This window comes from Vanessa tameamea, chromosome 20, assembly GCF_037043105.1.
Source record: "Vanessa tameamea isolate UH-Manoa-2023 chromosome 20, ilVanTame1 primary haplotype, whole genome shotgun sequence".
Taxonomy (NCBI): Eukaryota; Metazoa; Arthropoda; class Insecta; order Lepidoptera; family Nymphalidae; genus Vanessa; species Vanessa tameamea.
This window is the reverse complement of record NC_087328.1, coordinates 9,504,230-9,527,346: the sequence shown is the minus strand read 5'-3', so window position 1 is coordinate 9,527,346 and position 23,117 is coordinate 9,504,230. Positions and strand designations below refer to the sequence as shown.

Sequence of the window (23,117 nt, the reverse complement as noted above, 5' to 3'; positions counted from 1 at the left end):
ATCTTAATCTAGAATACAAAGCCGTATTCAGTTTTAATTTTTACATCGTCAAACTCTTTTCAGTTCGAATACTTACTATTAATAATTCAGTAGATCAAAGGTTTCTCATTCATATACACGAATACAAATGAACGTCAACTCCTGCGAAGGTACCATTACTGTGTCGCGTATTCATCGGAATCGACGGTTAAACGCATAGTTCACCAAAGTGCATAATATTTATTGCCAGCCACGTAAAATATATTTTATAAAAATGTACCAAGATAACGATATAAAATCCAAAATGGATAAGATGAAATTCGAAACGTCAATAAGTGAATTAAAAACGAAATCCTTCGTGACTCCTGCTGATATGGAAAATTATGGTAAGTTTTGGTTATGGTATTTTCAGATAAGGTGGGTGGGCCATGGACGGCCACCTTAACGAGTAAACACTTTTTATTCGTTAATTAACTGGATAAATGAAGGAATCAAATTTTTAAGTAATACTTTGTTTTATTGTGTACCATATAAATCACTTTTTTTTAAGCTAACCTTAATCACTTTTTATTAAAATTAAGTTTTATTAAGCTCTTCCAAATGGCCTTGCAAGGAACACGGCTCCAAACAAGGCCAATATTATACATCAGTCGTTTGACTTAAAAATATAATTGTAACAATTGATATATGTGCTTTTACTAAAATTATACCACTAAATTACTTATATTACTAAAATTAGAAACTCAACGAACATTAGTTGAACACCATCCTATAACTAAGAATATATTAATGGGAATTATTTAAAAATAGTAGTAATGAGTATTATTTTACATTAAAATTGACATCAAATAACTTGCTAACGCGTTTTATAATAAAATTTAAAACTTTTTTTTTACCTAAAATGGCCTTCTTATGGGTCCGTTCTTTGTAAGGCCAAACTAACAATTATTATCAATTACTTTTTTTAAGAAGTGAGATTCTTCAAAATGTTGTTTTACAATGGGCTTATTCATTTTTTGAGCTCTAGCTGGGTTCATTAGCTGGGGTTTTCTTTTTGAAATAGATGGCTTTCGAGCCAAAAACATATTGAGCCATTTGTGTCCGGCCATTCTTGTGCATACATATTGAAAGTGTTCTTGATTTTAAACCCCTTACAAAATAAAAAGGCTTGTATCCTGATAAATTATGGAAACTATTAGGCGTAAGCGGTACACCCAGTTTTGCAAAACGTTTGATTCGCTGTGATAAATCCTCTTCCAATTGTTTTGTCAAAATAATTTTGAAAAAAGTATTCAATATGACTTAAAAAAATTAATAAACCTTTTAAATATAAAACATTGTTTTAACTGTAACGGTACGTATTTATAAATAAAAAGTAACTGTTCATATGCTATATGGTTTGTAAAAGCTCCTTGTAAGGCCCATGTACCCTAGCTAGGCCAACCGTCAAATTTTTGATTGGCCTTATAAGGGAACCAACAACTTTTCTAAGAATACTACCAATATTTTAGCTTATATCGAGGCAAAACTATTTTATTTTTCTGAAATACCATAAACATATCCTTATACGATAATTTACAGTAACAAATATGAGATAATAATACGTTATTAAACTAAAAACCTTTGTTTTTCTGTGCGCGCGATTAACAATTGTAACGTCGACGACAAAGTCTACGAAGCATGAGATCGCATAGCCACAATAGCAGCATATGCGACTTGCCGCTGCACCTGAGGCCTTGATTTTGATGCATCTTAGTGTATAGCAGAAGGAATATGTCTTTACATGTCAATAACGAATTTTCAATAGTTGGCTTTCAAAGGAGTGTGCCCTTCCATGGTCCACCCACCTTATGTGTAGCGCGGATCTAATTTAATATGTCCATATTGGTTACAGATAATTCAATCATCCAATGTCGATCGATTCTTTTATTTTTGCTTACAAAAAATTAAAAAAAATATAATAGTATGCTTGATTATAGATTTTTATACTTGGTATTATTATCGTTTCAAATTTGTGATAGTTTTTCACTATTTTATATAATATTTCGATGGTGTCATTTTTCGAAAAAACTACTAAAATTATTTTGGAATTCCAATCTAGTTGGTTACACTCGTGAATATATTAACAGCCCCAGGATAAGCTTGGACTTTTATTCCACTATAAAGTTGTCACCACTGCCTCTATTCTCGCTTTAAGCATTGAAATTGCGTTTCAACAATAAATGCGATCATTCTTGTTAATACTTCAAGCGTTTACGATCATCCATAATTAAACATATTTGCAATTAAGTACACCCAATTAACACTTAAAAAACTTCAGTAGAGGAAACAATTAAATATAATTTAACAGCGAAAGAACGAAAAAAAACACAACACACACACAACACACAACAGAGTTGAGTTAAATATATGTATGTATATCAACAATTATTTGATTTGGCGGCAATTGCGAAAACCGAGAAGTAAGATGTGTGTCTGAAAACAATGCAAGTAAATTTCCACTCGAGTAAAGACCGTCTTTTCCCTAAAGGATATTTGTGAAGGTTATTTCACGACGCTGCAACCGTGCCATTTGGTGAATAAATGTATCATAATTTCTTAACAGATTTTCTCTTTCTTCCTTCCATCATTGACATCCACGTGAATCGTAAAACACTCCGTATCTTAGGATTTTATTCACCTGATTAATCCAATTATAATATCGTATTTAAATTTTACACATAAATGAATACCAGTATATGTGACGTCTGTTAATATAATATTGGGAAATTCAAGAACATGCGTCGTACAGTAGGTACTTGATAAATCGAAACAAATGTTTCACTTCTGCGAACGATGTACAAAATATGCAAGACTTCCAAACATTCCACAACGACTTTTTCTGTGGAATATATAATATTATATCAGAAATAAATAGTAATAGTATATTATAATTTAATAGAACACCCTGGAATTAAATAAAGTAACTATAGAACAATAACAATATACAATTTTTTATTTTTTTTATTTGTATAACTTAATAACTGTTCAAGATTTTCACTCAGAGAAGATCTTAGCGACAATTTGACGTCATTAACTATTAGTTTGGCCTGTAACTATTGAGTTCCAGTGTTAGGAATAAAAAATAGTTCCGTTGTTCCAGTATTGTTTTATGCGTCGCTTTAAATCGCTTATATTTCACAGTATACCAATCGAAAAATATCTTTGGTCCGATGCTATAAGCTAATGTTGACCATATTAAAGCACTTTGGTACTAAGAATAGAACCAATTATGTTGATAAATTATATTTTATGTAACACTAGTTGACGCCCGCGGCTTTTCTTTCGTAAAGGGTTTTTCGTAAGTTAGGCATAAAAAAGTAAATTATGTCCTTCCGTGCAAATTTCGTTAAATTCGATTCAATGGTTTGATCGTGAAAGAGCAGCAGACAGACGGAGTTACTTTCACATTTATAATATTACTCGTAGTATAGACCAGTATTGACATGCCCTTTACGTTATATTATTGGTGTTAGTAATGTCAAGCTTATGGCGTTTTAGCAGAATAATTAATTTATTTTTAAATCATTTGACAAATAGCAAAATGTTGTAATATACATATTTTACTCAAAAATGTGCTTTGAACCTCAGAAGCACACCACGAAATTTATAGTAGTGTGAACGATTGCGCTGATACAATTATAGCCTATTCCAATGGAAGTAGGAAAAAAGATTAACAAACCTTAGATGCAAAACCTTTCATGCGATTTGATAATAATTACTCAGATATATTGTGCACTACTAATAGTTTATGATTAATATATATTTATGTATAATACATTATTACACATTTAACTATTTTTTTTTTTTTATCATTTATTTTAAAGAGGGTTTTTTCTGTAAGCAAATGCCACCCTCATAGTGCTTACAAAACATTAAATTTAACAAATTGATTAATTACATCGATTCTTAAAAACACCATCCACTAATTTGTACAAAACATGCGCTGGTTCTGATGTAGGGTCAGTGAGGACACTATTACATGCCCCCACCTCCCCCATTTAACTATTTATATCCACTTTAATTTTACTTCCAAAGTTTCGATAACAGTTTCGTCAACGTACAAAACGCCATTTTTTCGTGTGTGTCAAATCCATTATGATTATCGTAGATAAATCAAGCTCTCAACCAATGATATTACATCATTTTGCAAATATTGTTTATTTGGAATTTATCCTCTTATAATTATAATAAAGTATACGTAAATAGTTCTCGTAAGTATCCTAAGTAAGTTATTGTATGCTCTTGTTAGGTGTTAGGTAGATTGGGATATACTTGGCAGTTCGGCTTTATAAGCGCGATTACGTCGTATCATCCACTGATCAGATATTCTACCGCCAAATAGCAATATTCAGTATTGTTCTGTTCCAATTGGAAATTTGAGTAAGCCAGTGTAAATGCAGGCACAGTGGACATAACATCTCAGTTCCAAAAGTTGATGACACATTGGTGTATAAATGCTAAGTATTTCTTTCAGTGCTAATGTGTATGGGCGGTAGTAACCACTTAACATCAGGTGCCCAATAAGCACGTCCGCCTACCTGTTACATAAAAATAATTATACATCGGTCAGTACTATAGGTTTATGTAAACAACAATCATATTATTCTTTATATAAAATTCACAGTCATTAAATAAAACAAATATTTTTATTTCTAACAATAAATATATAAATTAATTCGTTTTAAACAATAGACTACCGATTTGCTCGTTCATACAAACCGTGTACAAATAAAAATACTGCAGTAATTTAATTTAATGACTACAGTTACGTATAACAAAAGACTCAATTGAATATATACATATTAAATTTAGAAACACGTACCTCACAAATAACAACTGCGTAAAATGATGACTAAATAGAAGCAAAATATTTTGTTAAATCGTACAATAAAAGTAACAAAACATACTTACCATGCGTGCTATTACGATCTATAAATGTTATTATAAATGCGAAAGTAACTCTGTCTGTCTGTGGCTCTTTCATGGTTAAGCTGCTGAACCGAATTTGATGAAATCAAATGAAAAAGCTTGAACCCCAAGGAAGGATAGAGGCTATTTTTTATTCCTAACACCCGACGACCAACCTCTACAACGCGATCGAAGTCGCAGGTCACAACTAATAATTGTTCTCTATGCGTTCTCAAACCATTCGTCTGATTTTGATGAAAAGTTCTACGTACGCTCGATAAGATTACTTATCCATAAACAAGCTTTTTTGTATGTTTTTCCTTCAAAAATCAAAATCATCAATATATTGTGTAAACCCATTTCGATACCAACCAATCATCGCATATTCTGTCGCCAAACATTAATACCTTATATTTTTGTGTTCCGGTTTGAAGGGTTAGTGAGCCCGTTTAACTACAGGCACAAGGGATATAACATTATTCCCAAGGTTGGAGGCGCATTGGCGATGTAAGCAATGGATAATATTTCTTATAGCATCAATGTCTATGGGCGGTGGTGACCACTAATCATCATAAACGTTTGATGTAAGTCTTTATTCTATCTATGCGAAGCCGGACCGAGTAGTTAGTTATAAAATTTATTAATTTAATTTGAGGTTAACCACAATCAAATTTTATCTAATTGAATGAAAAGATGAATCTATATATATAAATAAGTATATAAACGGAATACCACTCACTGATTAATCACGAAATCTCAGAAACTATAACATCTACAAACTTGAATCCATTATGAACGGATTTTATGAAACTCCACCCCTAAGGGGGTAAAACGGGGGTTGTGTTTTATAAATTACGCGCGGGTAAAGCCGCAGGTGCCGCTAGAATTAGTATAAAAACTACAAATGTAAAGTAACCTTACTAATTATATTATTCGAAAAGATAATGGTGACGTCACAGAAGAATATCAGAGAGCCTACAAACGTTCATTGGCTGACCCCGAGGGATTCTGGGGTGAAGTTGGCAAGGAGTTGGAATGGACGCGGCCGTGGGAACGAGTGCTTGACAACAGCAACCCACCTTTCACAAAATGGTTGGTATTTTTTAAATGTCTAATTAAAATATATTTATAATTAATATACATATAAATATTAGAATGTTTTATGTTCGATCTTTCATACCTACGACTATTTTAAAGAGGACTATATTTACAAATATGTTATGTGTTTATTTATTTTCTATGTCTTGAAATATACTTAACTATCTATGTCAACGTAGTGTTGCTTCCATGCGAACACTACAAATATAAAATATAAATTTGTGCCATCATTTATCGCTTAAATAGGCGGATTACACCATCTCTCACTCAAAATAAATATAAGATATTATATTTAACAGATTTAAAAATATAAATTATACTATGACAATTCGCCTGAGAATGGAGCGTGCAAGCGGAGAGCTGCGGATGCGTTATATCAACACGATTCAGCAGCCTCTCTTATCCGTGTCGAAGACGCAGTGGTTTTAGTGGATAGGAATCCCATATAAACCGGATACCTTTCTAAAGGTTTCCTCTGCGTAAAAAAATAAGGAATATAACAAACAAAAGTAGTAAAATAATTCTGTCTAGATTTGTGTTTTGTTATCTGATAGGACGCCAGCAAGCTACGTATAAGTAGGATTTACGCCAGAGAACTCAATGGATAAGCAATAGCATAGTGATATTATTAATACACGTTATAACTTCACGAAAAGTATAATTTCAAATAATTATAGGATATTTACATATTTTGACATTCAAAGTTTGCATAAAATAAGTTATATACCTAAAAAAATAAGCTAAGCTGTTTCTTAACATTTTGTAGCAGCTTACAATACGTATATATATAAACGAAAACTTATTTTATACAAAAAAACTGAACTCTGACGTTGTGTATGAGTTCGCCAGTTCGTATACGTCATTAAAAATATCAGCCAACAGTCGGCTCTCGGCTCGACCGCGCAGTGTTGGAAGTGTCATTAACGAGATAGTTCGCGTTTTGCGGTGAAAATTGGCTAACTAAAATGACGATTTGTGCTATAAAAGTGTGCAGGAATTATAAAGGACGATTGAAAACAACTAAAAAGGTTACCTTTCACCGGTAAGTACAATGTAAATCGAATAAACTATTAATTTAACCAGTTCTATATTTATCTTATGTCAAGATGTAAACGTCGTTTGACACCAGAAACAGTGTTGCCTGCTTCGAAAATTTAAATTAATCACTTAGGGTTTAAATAATAAAGTTTTTTATGTCTCGTTATAAAATATTTTTTTGGATAAAAAATATATCATTAAAACATCAAATAAAGTGCTGCCATTTTTTTTAATATTAAATTTCTTAAGTGACGGTACGTAATTTGAAAAAAAATATATAAAAGATCCAAAATATTATATTTATTAAAAATTTCAAAGTCACACCACTTAGTAACAGTGCTGCCTGTTTTTTTTTCCAAGTGGGCGTTTAATAAAATTGAAATCTTATTCTTCTTAGTCTTTGTCGTTTAATATCATTTACTAAAATAACTAACTATTCTTTTAGAGTACCTAATGATCCTATTTTGAAAAGTCGTTGGATAGAAATAATAAAAAAAAGCCGCGGAGAGGATAATTGGCAACCAGCAAAAACTACAGTTGTTTGCTCAGAACATTTCCGTTCTCGAGATTTGTATTTTGTCAACAATGAAGGGCGTCGCAGGTTAAAAAAAGAAGCTGTCCCTTGCAAGGTATTTAGTATTTATTATATCTTTTAGTTTAAGGTAGCTTTTTGGAGTCGTGAAGCGTTAAGTTACCATTTTTTTTTCATTTTATATTCTTATCTCTTAACTATTATTACTTCCGAATTAGTAATAACACATAATTCTATTAATGTTTCCAATTGAACGTCTATATTTTTAAATCTCATTTATTTTCCCATATAAATTAAAAGGAAAGTTTTATTTGCTCCGATAAGGTACAGATGAAAAGGCTAAACCAGTGTATAGAGGTCCTGATTGACGAAATTTAGCATTTAGTATGAGAGAGAAATTGAAATTTATTCTGATCGCTTTACTATATATAAAGTAATTATAAATTAAGAAATGTTGTATTGTTATTAAAAATAAAAAATGAATATAAATACGAATATAAATTGTCCGGATTTGCGGCCGTAATCTGATAGAAAAGTTGAAAAATTATACTTATATTTGACCATATTTAAAAAAATGTTAAAGAGTGGAAGCCAGAGCGTATTAGTTTGATTTTTGAAAGCTAAAAATAAAAATAATATATAAATATACATATTTTAAATGCGGTTTTGTTGGAAACGACAACATTTTTATATTTAAATCAGTTTTACTGTAACTTTAAGTAATATAAGAAAGTATGGCATAATACAACACAACAATCCTATGATCGTGTTTTGTTTTTAACATTTTTCGACTCAGACTCAGTAATAAAATTTTTCTTATATTTTTTTTCTCAATATAATTATTGCAATATATTTATTTATTAAATTCGTCATTATTGTAAAGAAAAAAAATATAAAAACTACATGCTTCGTGATATTGTAATAGAATACTTTTTTAGGCAGGTCGTCCTTACGCATGAAATTAAAAAAATAATCACAGAGACGCCACTAGACTTTACGCAGGTTCTCTATTAGCTTAGGAGCGCCAATTTTTGACGTAGGAAATTGTTATGAAGGAATCAAAGTATGACATATATGACACCTTTATTTCGATAACGAAGTAATTAATGGGACAAAATAACACTTTTGATATAAAAGTATATTAAACTTTCGTGTTTTATGTTCTAAGACATCCTTTATCATCTTTTGCAGGCACTGTTTTTATCGTCGGTGAAATCAGATGATGAAAGTGAAGATTTCGTTGGAAAAATTGTAAAAATAGAAAAAATAAGTGACTGTGAGACAAACACTTTAGAGGATACAGTAAGTTTAGTTTCGAATCAGGAAAATAAGTTTTACTTTCTTATGTTAGTTATTTGGTATTCGTCACAACCGATTTTCTTCATAGATAACTGGTGCAATTTTTTTTTTATATTTATGACAATAATTTCATTAGGGTTTTAGATTTATAAAACAACAATTCAGTTAATAACAAATGTATAGTCTCTGTTTTATTTTTAGAAACCTCTGGGAATTATTGTAGAAGGATCTATCGATGTTAAAAAAGAGAATCAGGATGACTCATCTCTCTGTACGGAAACATCTGACAAAACAAGACAAGATGTAACACCACCCAGTCCCAAAGGTTTTAAACCTTGGGAAGTAATAAGCTGTCAAATCGGCGATGGGCAGCAAGAAAACAATGAAACAGAGAAGAAAGAAGAGGAAGAAGAAGAAGATTTTTCTGATCTTGATTCTGTTTACGATTCACCGCAACGATCAAAAATGCGACATGATTTACGGAGGAGGATCAAACTCCAAAAAAAACATGTCTTGAAAATCCAATCCTTGAGACGGACAAACTTGCGACTTAAAAAAACAGTAGCTTCCCTCAAACAAGTTATTGAAACGCTAAAAAAAGAGAAAAATTAGAAAAAAATGTTTGAATCAGAATTGAATTGAATGAGACAAGTGTATTGTCTCGCGAACCTGTTTTAATTTATAAGCGATGAAAGCGTTGTGCTACAAGTGTAATAGTTCTACTAAATATTCAGGAGGAAAATCTGACTACATTGTGTTATTATAGCGATCTCCTTCATAATACAATATAAAGAATCGAGAAAAATATTTGGTTCTACAAAATTATAATAACCAAGTTATGCAATGGAGGCTCATATATTAAAATAAATCATTACCTTCTTGAACAATTGCTTATTTATTTTATTGCAAAAATATTAAATCCAAATATCCATATGAATAATTTTACATACAATTAAATTTAATACATTCTAATTACATAAGAATAAAAATAAAATAAAAATCAAATCGAATGAATGTTTTCACGACTAAGGGGAAGTATTTCATAGCTGGCAGCACTCAGTACGCGATATTGATCGACACGTGATACGGCGCGCATTTAACAAATGCTTGTGAGCGTATCAATGACAGTTACGCACTCACAAGCATTTTATATCCGGTCTGTTTTCTTTGTTGCGCTTGAAACGCAACACTATATCTAGGAGTCATATGGACTAACAGCCGAAAATCGTCCTTACGATCCTTTTAAACCACACGCCGCATTTTTTACAAGACTGTCTTTATTTTTATTGTTCTGAACGTGACATCACATACTACACTCGTATTTATCCATTACGAATATATATATTGTGTCTACTAGACGCATGCATTAAAACCTACGAATAAACAATAATTCAAGACAACAATAATAGCTTAAGCACCTTTAATATTATCTGAGTTTTTTTCGCAGGTTTCGCAGGTTTCTCATGTCTGAATTTTTCTGTTTGATTAAATGTACAATGTTTTGGAAATAACTCGTAATTAAAACAGAGCTGTTAGCAAGTCATCAATGTTAATTTATATTTACTTTTGCCATTAGAATATAATATAAATAAAACGATTACATTTTTATTTTTTTATTTTTATGAGAACTATTACTTCGCAACAATTGATCTAGACTCCTTTTTTAAACATTAAAATGGTATGGTTGTAGTTCTTATGGCGCGTTAAGAAAAAAATTGATATAATTTTTATAATGCTATCTTATTTTACAATGTTTATTAACAAATTTAAATTTTGGATGTTTAAATTTGCGAGTGAGTGTTATAGTAACAGTTAAAAAAAAAGAAATTCATAATAATTATTATTTTGTTATTAAGCTTTTATAAATAATAATGAACAGCTTTTTCTCTTTAAGCCGTTGTTATATTTAGTACGAAGTATTGTTGTTCAGTTGCAAAATAACTGATGCTTTACATTCCGAGGTTTAACAACAGTTATTTTACCATTGTTGCCATAAGTTGAATTCAACTTATTTATTTAAATTGTATACAATTTAAATGAGAACAACAAATAGTGATTACATTAAAACGAAAACTGTTTTTACGGATAAACGTTTTTAAGATTATGTAATTGGTTAATTACTTGTTTTATCTTTTTTATTGGGGATCAGCGCAATGTTTTATGAGATAATAGGAAGAAGGAATTGGCATTATTCTACGGATATCTTGAATACCGTCTTTGAGACCTCTTACGCATCCACAGCCGGAGGGTTTGTGTATGGAGTATCCCCGAATGGTTTCTTTGGTTTTCTACATTTGTCATCTCACGCACATTAAGTCATGTAAGCTCAAGCGTCACTAATAATAATGCAAGCCGATAATTTAGTGTGGAAGGTTGCGCCGTCGCGACTGAAAAGATCAATAAGCCTATTCCAATCGAAGAACGAATTAATCAAACAAACCTTAGATTTACGTTTTCCTTGTGATTTTCTAATAGTTCTCTTGTATTGTGCTCTACAAACAGTTCTTGATCAATATATTTTTATTAAAACTTATTCCACTTATCTACTTCTGTCATTTTTAATTTTACTTTCAAAGTTCCGTTTACAACTTTGTCGACATTCAAAACATCATTGTTACGTGAATTCCTAATGAATATCATAGATCAATTATTCAAGCCAATGATATTGCGTCAATTCGATATCATATTTATGTTGTTAATATTATCTTTACAAAATTGCTTATTGAATTAGTAATATTGCAATTTAGTAAGTAGGAACATTCGTACATCGTACGCGTAACACTATACATTCGTTTGTGGACTTGTAAAATAATTACAAAGATCGAGTTTATCCATTTGCCTCTCATAAAGCAGGCCATTGAAACCCGAAGCGTCTAATATCACTAATACTATCTTGTACGCTATTAATAATATACTTGACTAATTAAAAAAGTTATAATTGTCCATGGACATCTAAAGCATTGATTCGATATAGTATAGACTATAGACTATATCATTTGACAGAATGCAGGGTATCCGTAAGTAGTGTCTATGTCTCTAGACACTAAGTGGTCACGTAGACATTAGTCTGTGGGCGGTAGGTATATACCACTTACCATCAGGTGGCCCCTTTGCCCGGTCGCCTACCTATATCATAAAAATAATATGTATATACAGTGCATTTCAGAAAAGATTTTAATATATAATATGGCAGATAACGTCTGTCGTCGGTATTGCTTGTACTGTACTTGTGTTGTATTTATATTCGTAATATACATAAGCATAAACATAATCAGCCTGTAAATTTCCAACTGCTGGGCTAAGGCCTCCTCTCCCGTTGAGGAGAAGGTATGGAGCATATTCCACCACGCTGCTCCAATGCGGGTTGGTGGAATACACATGTGGCAGAATTTCGTTGAAATTAGACACATGCAGGTTTCCTCACGATGTTTTCCTTCACCGCCGAGCACGAGATGAATTATAAACACAAATTAAGTACATGAAAATTCAGTGGTGCCTGCCTGGGTTTGAACCCGAAATCATCGGTTAAGATGCACGCGTTCTAACCACTGGGCCATCTCGGCTATTCGTAATATATTAATGGAATAAATGTGCAAATGCACATTGAATTCCTTCGCGTCACAAATTAACGTTACGGATAAGTTTAAAGATTTTTATGAAACACTTAAAATACAAGGTTCACGCATTATATTTGTGAATATATAATTTTTATTGATGGAATATTATTATTTCATAAACAATTAAGTCATTTGTACACGTGTAGTAATCCTTAGACCAAGTTCAATGAACTATGTAATTTTATGTAATTGTGTTTAGTTATATATCCACGCATAGATTGTTAGTTAGGCTTATTATTAAAGTTTCTCATTAAACAACTAATAATAATAATAATATAATAGGCCATTTGATTAGATTTTAAAATCCATTTTATATTATTAACCCAGTAAAAGTTGTTTTTTTTTTTTTTAATTCTAGTACATATTTGTTAAAAAATATCAAATTAAAAATTCCGTATTTAAATAGCACGCGAAAACGCTACTTTGACAATATGGCGCTACCATTGATAATGGGATCGGTGACGTCACTTTCATGTATTGTAATCTGTGGCACATATAATCCACATACAGTAGGCAAACGTGGTTAACAAGCAAGTGACGTCGTCATAAGCCCGACCAATCAGAAGCGATTTATATCACATGACAAACATTTAAAAAAATGCATTTTTATATATTAATTTTTGAATAAATTAATTATTATTTTCAACTTTCGTTCATAAATAACCATTTTTAATCTCATAATATATACTGATTACAATAATTGACAATTTATTTTTCGCATTGTCAAATAGCCTATTATGTTCGATCCAATAGTTCGTTGGACTTCAAATTTTTATTCATGATTATAATATGTATTGTTCAAACCCGTCTGGATTGGTACCACCCACTCATCAAATATTCAGTCCATCAGCAGTACTTATTTTTATTGTGTTTCGGTTTGAAGGGTGAATGATCCAGTGTAACTACAGGCACGAGGGATAGAACTTTTTAGTTTTCAAAGTTGGTAGCACATTGGCCATGTAAGGAACGGTTAATATGTTTTATAACGCTAATGTCTATTCGTTCGTCTACATATGTCATAATAGATGTCCGAATAATTAAAAATAAAATTATTACGAATAGGTTTTTGAAGTTTGAAGATTGCTCCTAAACTTCTGGCGCGAAATATGGAATAAATTATGAAGGATAATTTTTATAATGCGCGCACAGAGTGTCATGAAAACTACAAATCAAATAAAATCAAAATATACTTTATTCAAATAGGTTTTTACGAGCACATTTGAATCGTCATTTAACAAACTATTTAAAGTAAAGCTACCACCGGTTCGGAATGTAGATTCGACCCAGAAGAACCGGCAAGAAACTCACTCTTTTTCACCATCTAAAAATACAGTCATGTTAGTTGAATACAATTATATGTATGTTATGTCTGTACATGATGAACTTGCTCGCTACACCGCCATTAATTTTCAAGTCTCTCGAAATCTGCACACCTTATCTTATGTCAATGATGGCTCCATGCAAATTGCTGACCTAAGTCACGTTGAAATAAACGATTCCACAGTAGAAAAACACTTCCTTAGGTTGGACCTCTATAAGTCTGCAGGTTCCGATGGTCTCCCAGCTATCTTTTTAATACGTTGTGCTCAATCTATCAAAGCCCCTATTGCTTTTCTTTTCCGTAAAAGTCTGGAAAAGGGTATTGTACAAGGGGATTGGCGCTAAATGAAAATTGCGTTGATCAAAAAATATCAACCATATAACCTTTGTCGGACATTAAAGTACAATATTTATTACACCGAATAAAATTACAGTGGAATCCGTTTATAATGACATCGAAGGGAATTGACAAACACGTCACAATAACCGGACGTCATATAAAGCGTTTTGTGAAAAAAAAAATAATATATAGTATATATATACATATATATTTTGCACGTAATAAGTACATACGAAACATGTATGTATGTATGTACTATATTTTTCATATTTTAATGTAAGTAATCTGTAATTTTTGTCTGCTTTTGTTTTTTTCATTTTTTTGTAATAACAGTCTCTAATACTATTGTGTATAGAAGACATAGCCATGGTCAAATTATCATTTTCAATATTGCTATGAACAAATTTGCAGACGACCTTTGAGTGAAAATTACTCACTCAGATTAAAAACAATGAGCCAGGTGCCGAACGTCGCCGGGAACATTACCGAAGGTGTAAAGAATCATATCGGTCACTATAACCGGACACAATTTATTAAAAATGGCTCATAATAAGCGAACTGTCACTATGAGGAAAGTCATTATATCCGACTTTTAAACAAATAATTTTATATGAGAACCAAACTTCATGGTGTAAGTACGTCACAATAAACGGTTGGTCAATATAGGCGGAGTCATTATAAGCGGATTCTACTGTATTTTTTCTTAAACTTGACCTCGTAACAAAATTTGCATGTATTTTGCCTCTCTTCTAATTCAGATCAATCGAAGGTAAGGGATTTTCAGAAATGCACCTGTTTATCCTACTTATGTTAAAACCACCGAGTTCCCTTTAAGTAAGGTCTTTAAGAAGGTCATTTTTGCTAAAAAAAGTGTAAAAAAATTGTTTTATGATTTTCTCATTTTTTGTTATTATGGAAGATATTTTTTGATCAGTTTACAGATCTTATTTTTATGTACAAAAAATATATTGTTATTTTCTCATGAATACGAAAAAACTAAAATAGGCAAACATACTGGGTTCTTACCTTGACGGCTAGAACAATTTTGGGTACCTACTTACGTATTGACGCCATATTATTATATATAATAAACAAACAAAACTTAACCTAACCTATAATGGCGCATTCGTATATATTTCGCTGCAGTGTCGTTAATACGTAAGTACGCAATTTTTATGACATTTTTTGTACGATTAACTTAGTCTAAAATTCTTAACTCACCAGTACGAAGTCAGATTTGGCAGCTAATAAAATAAGTAAATAAAGCTGCAAGATTATAACAAAAAAAAAAAAAACAATATACTCACGAGAATTGATATGTAAACATTTTTTGTACGATTAACTTAGTCTAAAATTCTTAACTCACCAGTACGAAGTCAGATTTGGCAGCTAATAAAATAAGTAAATAAAGCTGCAAGATTATAACAAAAAAAAAAAAAAACAATATACTCACGAGAATTGATATGTAAACATATCTGACTCTCAAAGTCTCACTGCACATCTGACGCTTGAAGTCTTAGTAAGCCTCTATCGCGTACTAAGATGACCGAGATTACTATATGGCTCAGTGGCTAAAAAACGAGAATTTTACGAATACGGATATAAAATGATTATCGGTCAAGCAATACCATGACCACGACCTTACCTTTGGTTTAAAATAATTACTGCGGTAAAAGAAAACTTCGTAAAGAGATCTAATTGAGGCAGCATGGTAAAGTAAGCAGCAAAACTTATCTTCAAAGAGGAGGATTCCTTTGCTCAAATGCTAAAATGTTACTTTATTTAGTTTATTCAATGTGTGTTATTTGATTAAAATTTCTGTTAGGTGGGTAGGTGGAGAGATGTCTGTGTGTCACAATGCTGTGGATCGTCACGTGGCGGGGGGCAAGGGTGATCAGATAGCACTAGTCTACGACTCACCTTTGACCGACACTGTAAAAAGAATCACATATTCTGAAGTACAAGATCAGGTGAGAGATAAATAGCTTAGATGTAAGTAATATATATTCCAGAATACGCGTAATTTCAGTTAACCAGCTTGAGATAAGGTTCCATTAGGTTTGTGTAGATTAAGCGGTAAAAAAATTACTACTTATTTGCGTAAATTTATATGTTTACGCAAGTTTTTGTGTTATTGTGACGTGATCGAAATCTATGTATTGCTAATGTTACAAAATTATAATACACTTAACCCTTTTAATTCCAAAGTTTCGTTATCAACATAGGTCATTTTGACGAATCTATAATTAATACCACAGATAATTCAAGATCTTGACTACTGATATAGCGTTAATTTAATGTCAAAGTTTTTTTTTTGTCTTTGCTCTATTATTGAGAACGATTACGAATAGGTAATTAATTGTTAAATAAATCGAATAAGAGACATTCTCATTTAAATAACTCGTTTTAATTGTTTAACATTTTTTTAGGCCTCTTAGCAGATGCTACAGTAACTGTTATATAAGCATAGATATTTTTGATAGTTAAATATATTTTTTCCTTAAAAGGTTTCAAGGTTAGCTGGCAAGCTGTCGTCACTAGGCGTGACCAGGGGTTCTCGAGTTGTAATATACATGCCTGTTATCCCAGAAGCAGTTGTAGCCATGTTAGCGACTAACCGAATTGGAGCTATACACTCTGTTGTTTTTGGAGGTAAAATCTCATTATTTTGATGTACATTCGTGAAATGTCTCATATATTATAATTGATTTTATTTAAATATGGAAAAATATGACGCGGAATCATTTTAAAAATTTTCTATGATGTAACTAGCTTATGTCGTTATCTATTGCACATCGAATAATGTCTTATAGATTAAATTTTACTTTATGGTAGATAGAGACCACCCACTCATTAAGTATTCTGCTGATAAACAGTGGTTTGAAGAATGAGTGAAACTAGAGGCACAAAGGACATAACATCTTAGTTAGCGGGGTTGGTGGCGTATTAGCGGTGTAAAGCATGATTAATATTTCTAACAGCACCAATGTCTATGGGTGTTGGTGACCACTTAATATCAGGTGGCCCATTTGCCGATTCGCCTTATATGGCGATATGGTATATACCAATAACTGAAATTAATATAACATTTTATTTATTTTAAAATTTATATTAGGAATTTCAAAAGTATAGAAATCATCGCAAAGATTGTATTCCAAAAGACGCATCTTTTTATTAAATATAATGTCGTTTTTACTTTAAGGATTTGCTGCACGAGAACTTAGAACTAGGATTGAACACGCGGAACCAACCGTTATCATAGCAGCCAGCTGTGGAGTGGAACCAAATAAAATAGTCCGGTTTGTATATTTTTATATAATACTTCACACAAATTTAAATGTTTATTTAAGTATATAATATTCGCAAAATTTGTTGATATAATATGTAAGATATTTAAAAAATCCATGGACAAGTTACTGCGACACTAGAAATTGGTAAATTTGAATATAAACCATTTTAGATTTGTTGCTTTATTACAATTTACAAGGCAGGCAACTTAGATTCAATTACGATTAATATTCAGCATAATAAAAGTCGAAACAAATGATTTTACCTTTGTTATTTACACCTAACTCATACTATTCTAAATTTATTAATTTAATTGTTAAATATGAAATCACAATATCCATCTCTTGATTTCCAGAAAAATATCTGATTTTCTAATCTTTAAGGAGTAGCACATTTTTATGGAACTAAAATAAATGTTTCACAGCAGACTTAAATTACAAATGATAAATTTATAATATAAAAATTATGAAAGCTCTAACTTAAAATTCGTATCGCTTTAGGTACAAAGATATACTTGATGAAGCCCTGTGCCAGAGTTCACATCAGCCTAATAAATGCATAATCTTTCAACGGAGACGCGTGCTTGAATGTTCATTGGAAAAAGATAGAGACATTTCTTGGGATGAAGCGCTTAAAGCTGAACCCGTGCCTTGTGTTTCAACGGAAGCTAATGAGGCTTTATACATATTATATACATCTGGTAAGATTTTTTTTGATTTACAAGTTTTCTTTTGAACTTCACTCTTATTAATATCATATTGTTTATAAATATAATATAATTTTAATGACTTACTGCAAGTGACAGGTATTAAGAAAAAATTCACGTGTTATTATTTATATTTTAGGTACAACTGATGACCCGAAGGGTATACAACGTCCTTGTGGTCACGCAGCAACACTATGCTGGTCTATGAACGCAGTGTATGGTTTGAAGCGAGGTGTATGGTGGGCTGCTTCAGACTTGGGTTGGGTTGTTGGACATTCTTACATTTGTTACGGTCCGCTTTTGGCTGGCTTAACGACTGTTTTGTATGAAGGAAAACCCGATAGAACTCCTGATCCTGGACAGTACTTCAGGTAATTATTTTTTTTTATTTACCACCTACTATCTCAAATCCACTAGTTATAGGGCCCGCCTGGTTTGGTACCACCTACTTACAGTCTATTTTACCGGTTCTTTTTGTTACCTGAGCCATGAGCCAGTCTAATTATTATAGACACAAACCATAATGTCTTTAATCCTGTGGTTAGCGGCGTATTCAAAGTGTTTTTATTTTTCCTACAATGCTAATTTGCGGAAGTGAACTTACAACATCAGGTTATTCTCTTTCTCAAAACAACTGATTTAAACAATGTAACATATTAATACTAATTTTGTTTAAATCCTGTGTGTTTTCTGTAAAGTTTATAAATAATAAAATATATTACAAATAATTTAAATTAATATTTTTTTAGAATAATAGAGCAACATCGAGTGAATGCTCTCTTTACAATTCCGACTGCTTTCCGAGTTTTAAAAAGAACAGATCCAGTGGGAAAGTATGCCAGAAGATATTGCAGCAAATCTTTGAAAACTATCGTCGTTGCTGGTGAACATTGTGATCAAGATACCAGGGTAAGGACGATGCAACAACATATATAACTTCAATCATCTTCATTTTATTTATTTAATGTTTCGGACAGTCATTTTTATATTGAATTGTAAATTGTATACAATTAATAAGCACACAACACCTCCGTGGTCGAGTAGTGTGTACACCGGTTTTCTTGGGTACGCCATTCCGAGGTCTCAGGTTCGAATCCCGGCCGAGTCGATGTAGAAAAAGTTCATTAGTTTTCTATGTTATTTTGGCTCTGGGTGTTTGTGGTACCGTCGTTACTTCTGATTTTCCATAACACAAGTGCTTTAGCTACTTACACTGGGATCAGAGTAATGTATGTGATGTTGTCCAATATTTATTTATTTATTGAAAAAATGCGTACAAAAGTATATGTAAAAAAAGACACCGTCATATATTTTACTTGTTAAATTAACTGTTTTTATTTATTGAACGCAGGTCAATATAAAGGTGAATGATAATTTACATATTAATAGCTTCGGTCCAACAAGTCAAAATGTACGCTCATTAGACAGTCAGTTTAAAAAAATGTTTTAAGTTATTGCAAAGCACGTTTTATAATCGATGACAGGACTGGATTTAGAGAGGACAACCGAGGCAGGTTCCCGGGGGCTTCCACAAGAAAGATTCACATATGTAATTGCGTCGAGTTAACAATTTTAGTCTAATATATGTCTAGATATCTAGATATAGTCAAATTATTATAATATTACTAATTACTCTTTAACAGTTAGTAGCTGGTAGTTCAAGTTTGTCAATTTTTTATTTACTACTAGTTCATAAATAATTGACAAACCTGAAATAAATGAAAATATTCATATTAATTACTAAAATAATAATTAGGGGCCTCTCTTCCGTTGCTCCAGGACCTTCACTCCTTTGTGGCGACAGGGTCTCCAGACCTTCAAAACCGTTCTTAATCGAAGATTAAGTTACCAATGTATAGGTACTTAAATCTTACGAAAAAAAAGATTGTTCTCCTCGTTGGTGTTGTGGTTAGCTTTTAAGATGACATATACCAAGGTTAAAATTTCGCGTCGGGTCGATATTTAGTTTATAAATTCTCGATAGCAAGTAAGCAAGTTAGCATAGATAATATAATAATAAAAGAAACGTTATATAAAATGATATATAAAATCTCCTATGTAACCAAAATAATCTCTCTCGAGAATAGTCTACAATGGTCGAAAACGATCAATTAATTATGTCCAAAATTTAGTTACTTTCTTGGTTCCAATATAACAAATCTTTAATAAAATAGATATATGGCAAATTCAAAAATAATGTAATATTGTGCTTAACTGTATAATATAATTTTGTGCAGCACTGGGCTGAAAATATTTTCGGCGTTCCAGTAATAAACCACTGGTGGCAGACAGAAACAGGATCGCCAATAACAGCCGCCTGTATTGGCTATGGCGTTAAAGGTGTGAGACCTCATTCAACGGGCTACCCAGTTCCAGGATATGATCGTGAGTATATGATGGCATTATTTATTTCCATTCCAATGGCGATATTCTGCTGAAAATTTTCTACATGTTCTCATTTTTCTACAGCAAAGCATTCACAGGATAGGCCTTATATATCTTTGGAATATCCTACGTTTATGCACAGTCAGATATAATGGTTATGTTTATTACATTATTTATATCATATTGTGTCCTTGTAGCATTTTATTTAATTTTGTATGTTATATACTTTAAAAATGTATGTATGAAAATGAGGTATTATTCTGAAGACACTCTATAAAGTAAATAATTCGTGTTACTTTCACCAATTAAATAGCGATGTAACCATTAAGTCAGAAATTAATATAGTATTATTAAAAAATAATAGCTGCAGTTATTAAGTTATCTTGAGTAAGTGTGTAGTAAAAAATTAAAATTGTATGAAAAATAAAAATAACATTTTAGTGCGAGCGTTAAGAGAAGATGGATCTGAATGCCATTCTGGAGAAGTTGGGCGTCTAGTTGCAAAAGTACCCTTGCCGCCGGGCTTTGCGTCAACGCTGTGGCAATCTGATGATCGATTTAAAAAAGTTTATTTCGACAATTATCCGGTAAGATATAGATTTAAACTCATTTGTACATAAATACTATTATTTAACACACAATATATATAAATATAAATCACCAGTAAACTATCTCAGTTGGAAAATATCATCATTTATAGCGTAAAATAAATTAACTAAATTTTCTTTAAAATAATTTAGGGATTCTACGATACACAAGATATGGGATGGATAAGTGCAGAAGGCGCAGTTTGGGTTGTAGCAAGAGCTGATGATGTCATTAACGTAGCTGGCCATAGACTTTCCACGGCTGCGATTGAAGATGTTGTGTTGAAACACGCAAGGGTTGCTGATGCCATAGTTGTTGGAGCTCCAGATCCTACTAAAGGAGATGTACCTTTATGTCTGTATGTCTTGAGGCCCCCTCAGGATGGTAAGTTTATTGAGTTTTTATTCGGGTAAAAATATTAAAGTTTTGTTTAGATGTATTTCTGTACGTTGAATAAATCATTTATTTATTATAAGACCTCTGTGCATGCCCAAGGTTGGATACGAAATACAATACTTAAAGTGTAAGTGAGCCAGTAAAATTATAACAATACACAATAAAGGCACAACGGACATACCACTTAGATCTCGCGGCTGTATAATATGACTATTCAATATTGTAGTGTGTAAGAATATTTTGATTCTATCCGATAATTAAGTGTAATATAATATATTTTTGTTACATTCAATTTGCTGGACATTGCCTTAAATTTATATTTCATGAACGTTAATTAAACCTAGGCCATACCAAGAATGCGTTCCAATTGTATGTTCTAGTTAACATTGTATTTGTTACAACGTTTTTACTATGACAAAAACCTTTATATAAGTAGTAACTGTATGAAATTGCAAACAAATTAAAATTGCAAACCATACGCAAACGCATAGAAATGAACTGAATGTATTTTTTTTATACAAGATATATCAGTCAACGTACTATTGTGTAACTTATCATATTAATTTTTAACATGTACCAGTACATTGTAAGCATAATATATAATTTGAAGCAGACACTATCTAATTTAAATTAGTTTCGGCTTTATTATTTATTTGCTTTTCAATATATAAAGGTTTGAATTATATATCAATATGAATATAATTATTTCTGTTGTAGATGAAGAAATAGTACAAGAAAACACAGTTACACAGGAACTAATCGCTTTGGTTCGACACTTGATCGGTCCGATAGCTGCATTCCGGAAAGCAGTGGCAGTGCCAGCGTTACCTCGCACTCGATCAGGTAAAGCGTTACGTGGTGCTATCTCCAAGCTAGCAAGATCGCAGCTCATTAAACTACCCGCGACTATAGAGGACGCTAGTGTCTTCGGTGAAATAAAGGTTGCTTTACAAAAGTTTGGTTATGCTATTAATGCTCCTGATCCAGAGATGTGATCATTGTTATAACATATACTTATGGAGTTTGTTTATATTCAAATACGATAATTATAGCATGTTATTAAACATTAATTGAAAAGAAAATAAATGTACTTAGGTGAAATTTATAATTACATACTATGATGTATACTTAAAAATAGCTTAAGTTGATTTCCCTAGTAGCGGTATTGATAACTATCGGATATGATAGATTAATTGACTGTGTGTGTGTGACAGTGTAAAAAAATGCTTTGAAAACAATCGAATTGTAGAGCAGTCTCCCAACACTAGTTAACGTTATAATCAGTAAAAGGAAGATAAAATATTTGCCATTTTTTTCTCCTTATGAATAGTCCGACTGCGTTTCCTTATTATCTTATTATTGACAATTCAGTTTTTATACTGAAAATATACGGAGCATTAAAATAATCTGATTTCTTTAATGACAGCTTTTTAATATTATTTGTATAGCTTACATATAAGATAATATATATCTTAAAAATATATTACGATACATGTATAAATGTCCATTTTGCCTGTAACGTTCTTTTATTTATTTTTTATTGTTATTTTCATATAGGTACTAGAGTTTTGAATTTATTTC

At 31.6% G+C, this 23,117-nt stretch overlaps 2 protein-coding genes across 2 annotated transcripts; both read left to right on the top strand.

Annotated features, from left to right (window-relative positions):
- The first annotated feature begins 34 nt into the window (after positions 1 to 34).
- On the top strand, positions 35 to 22,976 carry LOC113401625 (acyl-CoA synthetase short-chain family member 3, mitochondrial). The gene is made up of 12 exons (XM_026641612.2): positions 35 to 365; positions 5,871 to 6,021; positions 15,999 to 16,143; positions 16,681 to 16,825; positions 17,376 to 17,472; positions 17,962 to 18,161; positions 18,307 to 18,538; positions 18,917 to 19,076; positions 20,405 to 20,552; positions 20,994 to 21,139; positions 21,293 to 21,524; positions 22,254 to 22,976. Exons 1-12 carry the CDS (start codon positions 254 to 256, stop codon positions 22,529 to 22,531), a joined length of 2,046 nt encoding a protein of 681 aa, XP_026497397.2. The 5' UTR covers positions 35 to 253; the 3' UTR covers positions 22,532 to 22,976.
- Positions 6,893 to 9,768, top strand: LOC113401628 (THAP domain-containing protein 5-like). Its single transcript, XM_026641616.2, has 4 exons — positions 6,893 to 7,069; positions 7,511 to 7,694; positions 8,789 to 8,899; positions 9,098 to 9,768. Exons 1-4 carry the CDS (start codon positions 6,993 to 6,995, stop codon positions 9,506 to 9,508), a joined length of 783 nt encoding a protein of 260 aa, XP_026497401.2. The 5' UTR covers positions 6,893 to 6,992; the 3' UTR covers positions 9,509 to 9,768.
- Positions 22,977 to 23,117: the final 141 nt, after the last annotated feature.

Coding starts and splice junctions, on each gene's coding strand:
- LOC113401625 (XM_026641612.2), top strand. CDS start 254: ATGTACCAAGATAACGATATAAAATCCAAAATGGATAAGATGAAATTC. Junction 18,162..18,306: donor ATACATATTATATACATCTG/GTAAGATTTTTT, acceptor TTTATATTTTAG/GTACAACTGATGACCCGAAG. Junction 20,553..20,993: donor CCCAGTTCCAGGATATGATC/GTGAGTATATGA, acceptor ATAACATTTTAG/TGCGAGCGTTAAGAGAAGAT.
- LOC113401628 (XM_026641616.2), top strand. CDS start 6,993: ATGACGATTTGTGCTATAAAAGTGTGCAGGAATTATAAAGGACGATTG. Junction 7,695..8,788: donor AAGAAGCTGTCCCTTGCAAG/GTATTTAGTATT, acceptor CATCTTTTGCAG/GCACTGTTTTTATCGTCGGT. Junction 8,900..9,097: donor CAAACACTTTAGAGGATACA/GTAAGTTTAGTT, acceptor TTTTATTTTTAG/AAACCTCTGGGAATTATTGT.